Source organism: Perna viridis, chromosome 3 (genome assembly GCF_037379345.1).
Source record: "Perna viridis isolate PV_CMFRI_1.1 ecotype Kerala chromosome 3, ASM3737934v1, whole genome shotgun sequence".
Taxonomy (NCBI): Eukaryota; Metazoa; Mollusca; class Bivalvia; order Mytilida; family Mytilidae; genus Perna; species Perna viridis.
Window position 1 is genome coordinate 29,035,955 of NC_142447.1, and position 10,471 is coordinate 29,046,425.

Here is a 10,471-nt window from a genome sequence, read left to right on the forward strand (position 1 = left end):
CGTTAAGTGAAAGCACAAATGTACTAGAATATTTCTTTTTTTAAAATTATATTTTTAAGGTTCTAGGGCCTACACATATCCATACCCGTTAACCTAGTCTAACCTAATTGTGGGTGATCTCCTGCAATCCATCATAAAATTGCGGGAGATTTTGCGTGACGAAATTATCGACATATTTTGCTTTGTTATAAATTAAATAATACAGAGGATTTCAAATATTTTTTTAAACCATAAATACATGATATATACAAATAAATCAACAATATGAACGTAGTTCACAGAAGTGAGGGTTGGTATGGCATAATATAGACTTTGCCTTGTTCCAATGTTCACCACTGGCATAACAATGAATTCGGTTTTGACGGACCTGCTTCCATCTTTAAAGATGCGAACAAGAGTAGCAAACACATTTTTGCACCCCTACATTTGCTTTCATCACACAAAATACTGAATGGTTTCTGTTTACAGTTTTCAATCACTGTACGTTTGTAGCCTCAAGACTTGGTACCATAGCCTGCTTTATGATTTGTGTACCTTTAGTCCTTTTACACTAAATTTTCTCTGTCATTTTTTGTCACGGAATGTTTTTTTTTCACAAAGTCAGTAAAATGATCAGCCACAAGTAACGGCAAGTTGTGTTTGGTCACAAAGTTTGTAACATCTTGACTTAACTATACTCGGCGTCACATAAATAACATACTGTTAAAATTTGAATAAAAATATTTTCTACGACTTTATTGACACCAACCGTCGTTTAAATTGTCTTAAATGACTTGCTCATTCGTTTAGCCAAACAGCTTCTCAAAAACAAGTCGCTGATAAGCTTAAATCATGCGTAACAAATCCTTACGGGAAAATCCCATACTAATATCCGCCATGTTGGTTTTTACGGGACGATTTGTTTGCAAACGAAGTTCGTAAGTTCCCGTCGAACTCCGGTGACAATCGTCTGCTTGATCAACTTCTCGGTATTGTACGTTGTTCGCGTAAAATAAATCCGAGATATCCGAAATAACGCCAAAGTGCATTCTGGGTTCTTCGGTTTTTGGACAAACCATTCAAACGTAAACAACATCTCCTAGCAACCCGATCACTGTAAACATGGCCGACTTTTTACAATGTAAATATTGGCACCTAGAATTAAAATCTGACCGGAATATAACGATTCAATGTTTAGGGAGAAGCCGTTTGGCTAAACGAATGAGCAAGTCATTTAAGACAATTTAAACGACGGTAGGTGTCACTAAAGTCGTAGAAAATATTTTTATTCAAATTTTAACAGTATGTTATTTATGTGACGCCGACTATAGCCATTCGAAATTGATAATCATTCTATTTGTCGATATGAACGAAGATAATTCTAGAGACTCGTATGTTGATCAGCTGTTCCAAGCGTTTTGACGATAAAGAGCTTTCACAATCCACGTGGTTGTTGACATAATAAAAGGCGGACAATAAACGATAAAGGGGGAATTCTTGAAACTGTGAGATCGATGCCTCCCACACAGGAGACTTTATTTGTGGGTCAAAAGGTAAAATTACGAAAGACACCCGCAAATAACAGGGAGAGGGGTTAACGTCTATGCTACATCTTATTTAAAAATTGTGGCCTTCAGTTTTAAGTTCGCAGGATAAACTTTACAATGATACCTAGTTTGCATTTACTTGTATTTTAGGAACTTCTTCACAACTAAATCATAGAAAGAATTTCTCCTTATGTATTCAACAGGTCATAGTTTTCCTTTCCTCGTTTGTCAACCCCGGACTTGACTTTTTATGAGCAACTCGGCGGGTGTTTCTAGAACAGCAGAGGACGCTTACCCTACCGGTGCACCTGATCCATGCTCCCAGTTGTTAGTGGAGTCCGAGTTGCTCATTTACTTTTGTTACTTTGTATGTATGATTTTAGTTACTTTATGCTCTTTGTTGTGAATGTCTGTTTTCCATGTCTGGTCTTTGTCCCTGGATTACATTCTTTTGATTACCGCTATAACCTTGGTTCCCTTGATTACTCCTTTAGAAAGTGCCGGAATGGTAGTGATACTGCTGAATATAGCTGAAATAACGCTGCTTGGGCGTAAAACCCCAACAATCAACAACGAAACGGATGATGAAAAATGGGATGGGACACAAGGATAACTAGAAATAGCTAGGGGTGGGTAGGATTGGGCAATGTAGCCTCCCGCGGCGGAGCGCAAATGTTCCTACCCCTATCGAACACCACAGCAGAGTTCTTTACCGTGCGAGGAACGTTGCATACGGTAAGGCCATATTATAGCCTGACGAATCCAGCATATAACATGCCAGGATTACCCCATTCCACCACCTGGGGCACACAACCCAGTTGCTCTGTGGGCAGATCGCCCTAACCCCCGGTTAGGGTTCTGAGCACAACTTAGTCGCCTTTTACGATAGGCTTAGTGTAGCTTCGGGCCTTCTCTTTGACACCCGGACCCGCACGGGACAGTTTTCAGTTTTACGCCCTTTTTTCTAAAGAAAACTTGTTAACATTATCTCAATTTGACAATATGTTAATTTATAAAACAGTCGGGTAATTATTCATTTAGATTGGTGTGGAATTTAAACCTAATCTGGATAATTATCATTCATTTAATTTAGTATGGACTTTGAAACCTAATCTTTGAAATTGTTCGTGCATAAAACTTTGGAAATCAGTATCTATTAAATGGATTGAACATCTATCTTGTCTTTGTTAATATCCCTTCTGTTCAAAATCAAGATCATTTCATTAGTTTGTTATTTATACTTGATATTCCATGGTAGAATTGGGGTTAGTGATATAAACAGCCGGTAACGGACAATGTATTGTTTTGTAATACTCTCAGACTGCTTGTTGTCTGTGCCTTTTGCAAATGTGGTATTTATAGTCGAGTATGTAGTAAAATACACAAAACTCTGAAAACGGAAGCAATATAAATAGTAATAATATTTTCGTATCCTGACTAAAATGTCGTTTAAGGTTTCCCTAAATAAAAAAAGTTCATTTGTGTAATTTGTGGAGTGTGCCGTTCTCTACAGCATGTTGGCAATTACATTACTACTGTGTTTAATTCTGGTTTATATTAAGAGAACAAACATGGATGTTTTAAAAGATGAAGAAATATAAGAAGAAAATATCTAATATATGTAAGCATGAACTAGACCATTTTCAATGATTAGATCAAAGCCGTCAACAATGCGTTAAAACAACAGGCATTTAAATGACACATACAGGTAATTTGGAAAGAAACTATTTACCTTCGTACTGAAATACGCAATATGTCACGTACTTTCTGTAAAAAGAGAATGGAATTCATTATCTAACATTTTGATAATACACAAGTTTGGTTTAGTGCTACGATTAACCAAGCAAGCCAGGTCACAACTTATATTATTTATTAATTTTATACTTTATAAGTTTATATAATATATTTTATTGTAAGATTTAGGAAGTCATTGGGAAATGAATTATACCAAATATATATCAAAATTATTCTAAAGCAAAGGAATCATGTATGTTTGCATTCTAAAGCCCCGTTCGGGTCCGGGTGTCAAAAGAATTGGCCCGCAGCAGCGCTAAGCTTGTCGTAAAAGGCGACTAAATAGTGCTCAGAACCCTGGCCGGGCCAAGGCGCTCTGCCCACAGAGCAACTGGGTTGTGTGCACCAGATGGTATAATGGGATAACTCTGGCATGTTCCATGCTGGGGTCGTCAGACCATAATACGAAAAACCCCCTGCAAACCATAGTGGTCCAACGTGTTGGGAAAGATGTCGCGTTCCTCGCACGTTAAGAAACTCTTATGTGGTTTTCTATCGGAGAAGGAACTTTTGCGCTCCGCCACAGGAAACTAAATTGCCCGACCCTACCCATACTCCCCATCGTCGATCCTGTTATCTTTGTGTCCCATCCCATTTTTAATTTCATCATCATGTTATGTTCATTTTATTATCCATTCATGTTCATCGCCTGAATATAGCTGGAATATTGCTGCTCGGGCGTTTAACATCAACAATCAAATTATAACAGGAGAGGGATAATGCTTCTTTCAGCAAAGTATTACGTCGAATCTTTCTGAATAGCATATAGCTCTTGGATGGTATGAACCTCACTGTTACACCATAAACCATCCCCTACATTTCCCCATAGAAAAATTCCCATTGAATCACAATTGCATGTTCATCGCCTGAATATAGCTGAAATATTGCTGCACCGGCGTTAAACCCCAACAAACAAAAAATCTTATCAAATTAAAGTTTTCATAAACACCCTCCCCATTTAAAATCCCCCCGTTACTATATCCCACCCACTATCCCAATTGCAAATCAGATATTCCCCATCAGGCAAGTCATTGAACAGAGTGAGCAATGGGGAACTCGTACGTCTACGTAAATTTCGTCGGCTTCACGATGGCGTTCGACAGTTTTCACCGTTTAGCGCTATGGAAAATCCACAGCTTCTCTGGCATTTCTGACAAGCCAATAACTATCATCATAATGTTATATGTTGACTTTAGTTCCAAAGTTATATTCGAAACTACCTAAACAGATGATTATATATTAAACTCTGGAGTCAAGCTGGGTTATCTTCTGTCTCTCTTACTTTTTAACTGCTGCATTGTTTTGATCATGAATGAAACCATCAGGAATAAGACGAGATGTATCACCTGGAGATTTACTGAGATGCTTGAAGACCTGGATTTTGTGGATGACGTTGCCCTTCTATTTCATCAACAACGATACATTCAAGAAAACAACAGATAGAGCAATATAGCCAATGATTGATTGTTGAGGTTTAACGCCCGAGCATCAATATTTCAGCTATATTCAGGCAACGAACATGAAATAATGATTAGTTTTGTTTGTTGGGGTTTAACGTCCGGGCAGCAATATTTCAGCTATATTCAGAAGATGAACATGAAAAGGATGATAAAATGAACATGAAATGATGATGAAAAAAAAAAAAAAGGATGGGACACAAGGATAATAGGGTCGGAAAATTTTGATTGCCACTAGAAAAAGAGAGGGATGGGTAAGGTCGGGCAATTTAGCCTCCTGTGGCGGAGCGCAAAGGTTCCTACTCCTATCGAATACCACAGCAGGTTTCTTCTTTAACGTGTTAGGAGGAACGTGACATCTTTCCCAACACGGTGCACTACTATGGTTTGCGGTCAGGTTTTTCGTATTTTAGCCTGACAACCCCAGCATGTAACACGCCAGGGGTACCCCATTCCACTACCTGGGGGACACATCCCAGTTGCTCTGTGGGCAGAGCGCCTAGCCCCCGGCTAGGTTTCTGACCACTACTTAGTCGCCTTTTACGACAATTTTAGCGCTGCTGCAGGCCTATTCTTTTAACAACCGAACCCGCACGGGGCCGTGAAATAATGATGATGAAATGAAAAAAGGGATGGGACACAAGGACAATAAGGTCGACAAATATTGATTGACACAAGATGTTTGTTTGTTTGTTTGTTGGGGTTTAACGTCCGAGCAATATTTCAGCTATATTCAGACGATAAACATGAAATTGTTGATAAAATGAACATGAAAAAGGGATGGGACACAAGGACAATGGGGTCGACAAATTGTGATTGCCACTGGAAACGGGGAGAGGTGGGTAGGGTCGGGCAATTTAGCCTCCTGTGCCGGAGCGCAAAGGGTCCAACTCCGGAAGAATACCACAGTAGGGTTCTTTAACATGCGAGGAACGTGGCATCTTTCCCAACACGATGCACCACTATGGTTTGCGGTCAAGTTTTCCGTATTATAGCCTGACAACCCCAGCATGTAACACGCCAGGGGTACCCCATTCCACCACCTGGGGCACATTTCCCAGTTGCTCTGAGCGCCCTAGCCCCCCGGCTAGGGTTTTTGCGCACTATGTAGTCGCCTTTTACGACAAGCTTAGCGCTGCTGCAGGCCTATTCTTTTAACACCCCAACCTGCACGGGGCGCCTTAAACAGATGGCCATAATCTAAATTGGTCATTTGTTTAATTTTAAAGTATAACAAATTTGCACACCAAATTAACCTTAACCCCGGTATATTTGATACCGCTGATATCAATAAGATGTTGGGCCCGTTTCATTAATTTGCATTTTCGCGGGTATTGCGCAGTTAAATTTACGAATGCGCAAATGAAGTACAAAAATGCTTCAGATGTAGGAAAAATATTATTTTTGTAAGTTCAAAAACCAACAATTCAATTTTATTATAATCTTTTACGAATGACTTAAATTGTTAAAATTTTCATTCATGAAATTTAGATTCATCATTAAGCATTTGTTTTGAAATTCCTTGTATTACCGGTGTCACAGCGATGACGAGGGGTCTACTAAGTCTGTCACGAATAGTGGTTACATAATTTGTGTAAAATGTAAATCAAAAAGAATTAAATCATGGTTATTCAAGCGTTCTGCGTACTGAACAACTGGGCTGATTGCCCCAGGAGGTGGAATGGGGTAACCCTGACATGTTCCATAATACGAAAAACCTGACCGCACACCATAGTGGTACAACGTGTTGGGAAAGATGCCACGTTCTTCGCACGTTAAAGAACACTTCTGTGGTATTCTCTCGGAGTAGGAACCACAGAGCAATATTGCCCGACCCTACCCACCTCTCCCTATTTCCAGTGGCAATCAAAATTGTCGACGCCTTTATTTTTCTGTCCCATCCCTTTTCTCATTTCATGTTCATTTTATCATCCCTTTTCTGTTCATCGCCGGAATATAGCTTAAATATGGTCGACCGTTAAACCCCAACAATCAATCAATCATAATTTAAAATTAATCCATCAATTGGGATCCGAGACTTTTGTAACAAAACTCTCTTTCATTCAGGGTTTTTTAATGTGCAAGGAACGTGGCAAGTTTCTCAACACGGTGCACCACCATGGTTTGCGGTCAGGTTTTCCGTGTTATAACCTTACTACCCCTATTTAACCACCTTGTACACACAACCAAGTTGCTAGCGACGTAGCCCCGGCCAGGGTTATGAGCGCTATTCAGTCAGCTTTTACAACAAGCTTTGCGCTGCTGCATGCCCATTCTTTTGACACAAGGACCATTCGAAGGGACGGAAATCCTGGTGACGGTAATTCCACTGTACTGCTCAGTCGTTGAGATGGAAAATAAGAAATAAATGTTATGTAATTTTGCCTTGTTTTCATGACATTCTGGAAATAAATCAATCTTAAATTTATATTCAATGGGTTTTTCATTTCCATAGGGCAAATTAGTGTAACAGTACAGGGTGTGCAGATAGACCGACTTAATACTGTTATCTTCAACTGTGTTGATAAATCAACGAACTGTTCATGTTCCAAGGTGAATAAATGTAGTCATTTATTCGGTGTGTAATAAATTCACTCGTTCGATAACAACTTAATAAATCGAAAATAAGTATCCAAGATGTCAACTATTCATTTCGAAATAGATGAGCATGTCTTTTTTAATTATCGTTTTTTTACGTTACCTACCATTTCTGACTATTAACATCAACACATAACTTTTTATTCAATAAAGTACATCAAAATTGTCTCTTTGTTGCAAAAACGTAACTGTTTATATTGTTTGTGTGGTATTAAGATCCGTAACCTTCAAGTACAACGCATGTTTTCCTCGTCATTCATAGAAGACCCATGGGTGGCCTTGAGCTGACATTTTTTATCCCCGTGGAGTTGTAATCTCTTTGACCCCGTGCAGGTCCGGGTGTCAAAAGAATAGGCCTGCAGCAGCGCTAAGCTTGTCGTATAAGGCGAGTAAATTGTGCTCAGAAACCTAGCCGGGGGCTAGGCGCTCTGCCCACAGAGCAACTGGGATGTGTGCCCCAGGTGGTGGAATGGGGTACCCCTGGCGTGTTACATGCTGGGGTTGTCAGGCTATAATACGGAAAACCTGACTTCAAACCATAGTGGTGCACCGTGTTGGGAAAGATGCCACGTTCCTCGCACGTTAAAGAACCCTGCTGTGGTATTCGATAGGAGTAGGAACCTTTGCGCTCCGCCACAGGAGGCTAAATTGCCCTACCTTACCCATCCCCCCTTTTTCCAGTGGCAATCAAAATTTGTCGACCCTATTTTCCTTGTGACCCATCCTTTTTTTTAATTTCATGTTTATTTTGTCATCCATTTCATGTTCATTGTCTGAATATAGTTGAAATATTGCTGCTCGGACGTTAAACCCCAACAAACAATATATACTGTCATGAATTCAATGTTTGTAACATGAAATTCATAACATTTATTTTTTCCTCTCTAAGAAACCATTGCAAACACTGTCAGAAATTGGCAAGTTCATGGGGATTATCAGACACGAAAGTATTCTAAACGATATACTGAATAAATGTAGCTTGAATGGTATGAAACAAATGGAGACAACACGTGACGCTGGAACGGTGTTACACAAGGGAAGAAATGTATCCATTCTATACAGGAAAGGTAAGCTGAATTGATTTGTAAGGTATATATCCATGAACCACAAGAAAAACAAAAAAAAGTGCTTTTTCTGAAATCACCTTTTACACAGCATATATAAATTACCTGCCGTTGTTTTTTGTAATTTAATTGGGTTTATGTTCTAGATTATATCCCCCTTTTAAATAATCACATGTGGCAAGTTTCAATATATTTGGTAAATGGGTTGAAAAAATTCCATATCTAATTGTAAACATTTTATTTCACAGAAATAAAGACTCATATCGAAAACCTATAGTTTTACATATAAAAACTTTACTTTTTTTCACACTAAGTGAATTTATCGTAGAAATACGGAAACGTTATTGTCCACTTCATAATGCCAGTTGTCGTCGACCACCAATCTTTGGAGACGTCTATATAATAATAATGTTATCTACTGATAACAATAAACACAAGAGGTTTGTTTTATTTTTATAGGAATAATAGGTGATTGGAAATATCACTTTACAGTGGCAGAAAATGAAAAATTCGATGGATTTCTGAAGAAAAACCTTCCAGGAAGTGGTTTAGATTTCGTTTATAATGTACAACTTTAATAATGATAAACATTAAAAATCGTCAAATGCAGTTAAATTCATTATCAGTAACATGTACTGGCATTATAATTATTGGTAACTGAACATGAAAAAAAGAATGCTTGATTGATTGATTATAGTGGTGCACCGTGTTTGGAAAGATGCCACGTACCTTGCACGTTGAAGAACCTTTTAGGAGTAGAAACCTTTGCGCTCCGCCACGGCAGGCTTAATTGCCCGACCCTACCCATCCCTCCCTATTTCTAGTGGCAATCAAAATTTGTCGACCCTATTATTCTTGTGCCCCATCCCATATTTCATTTCATCATCATTTCATGTTCATTTTATCATCCATTTCATGTTCATCGCCTGAATATAGCTGAAATGTTGCTGCTCGGGCGTGAAACCCTAACAATCATGATCATCCCTTCATTTCACACACAATTAATATGGACATCGACTGCACATAACAATAAAATCGAAATATTCGGATTTATCTACCATATAAAAATGATAGTATGTCGATAGGTTGAAAACATACCGAATTGTCGTACTTAATGTGGTAAGTGTAGTGATTTATTATCTTTTAATTAAAACATTCTTTAAAAAAGTTTAGTTGCATTATTCAGTTTCAATAGCAGGGTCGTTGATCAAATATATCTTTTGTATAAAAACATCAGCAGTGTTTGTTCGTGCTTTGATATTAAGGGAAAGGTTACTTAAACTTGTCACCGGTAGTTATTGCCCTTTCACCATAAAATGCTATTCTGTCTTACTAATCGCTCTTACAAAGCCCCGTGCAGGTCCGGGTGTCAAAAGAATAGGCCTGTAGCAACACTAAGCTTGTCGTAAAAGACGACTAAATAGTGCTCAGAACCCTGGCCGGGGGCCAGGACGCTCTGCCCACAGAGCAACTGGGTTGTGTAGCCCCTGGCGTGTTACATGCAGGGGTTGTCAGGCCATAATACGGAAAACCTTACCGCAAACCAAAGTGGTGCACCGTGTTCGGATTGATTGATTGATTGTTGGGGTTTAACGTCCGAGCAGCAATATTTCAGCTATATTCAGGCGATGAACATGAAAGGGATGATAAAATGAACATGAAATGATAATGAAGAAATGAACAAAAGGGATGGGAAACAAGGACAATCGGGTCGACAAATTTTTGTTGCCACAAGAAAAAGGGAGGTATGGGTAGGGTCGGGCAATCTAGCCTCCTGTGGCGGAGCGCAAAGGTTCCTACTCCTATCGAATACCACAACAGTGTTTTTTAACGTGCGAGGAACGTGGCATCTTTCCCTACACGATGCACCACTATGGTTTGCGGTCAGGTTTTCCGTATTATATACTAGAGAACGAAGTCTATAAATTGTTTTGCTAGACTAAAAACTTTACAATGTGACAGAGTGACTTGAAAGATAACGAAATTTATTGTTAGTGAAACACAGCACACATTATTGTCTAGATGGGATACA

The 10,471-nt window shown here is 39.0% G+C and overlaps 1 protein-coding gene across 1 annotated transcript; it reads left to right on the plus strand.

Annotated features, from left to right (window-relative positions):
• Positions 1–1,276: 1,276 nt before the first annotated feature.
• Positions 1,277–9,048, plus strand: LOC148621762 (sulfotransferase 1C2-like). Its single transcript, XM_088576441.1, has 3 exons — positions 1,277–1,532; positions 8,265–8,442; positions 8,899–9,048. Exons 1-3 carry the CDS (start codon positions 1,494–1,496, stop codon positions 9,015–9,017), a joined length of 336 nt encoding a protein of 111 aa, XP_088432567.1. The 5' UTR covers positions 1,277–1,493; the 3' UTR covers positions 9,018–9,048.
• The last annotated feature ends 1,423 nt before the right edge of the window (positions 9,049–10,471 follow it).

Bases quoted from the DNA above. Each gene is read 5' to 3' on its own strand.
- LOC148621762 (XM_088576441.1), top strand. From the start codon at position 1,494: ATGCCTCCCACACAGGAGACTTTATTTGTGGGTCAAAAG. The intron at 1,533-8,264 runs GTAAAATTACGA...TTCCTCTCTAAG, and splicing joins CTTTATTTGTGGGTCAAAAG to AAACCATTGCAAACACTGTC. The intron at 8,443-8,898 runs GTAAGCTGAATT...TTATTTTTATAG, and splicing joins ATCCATTCTATACAGGAAAG to GAATAATAGGTGATTGGAAA.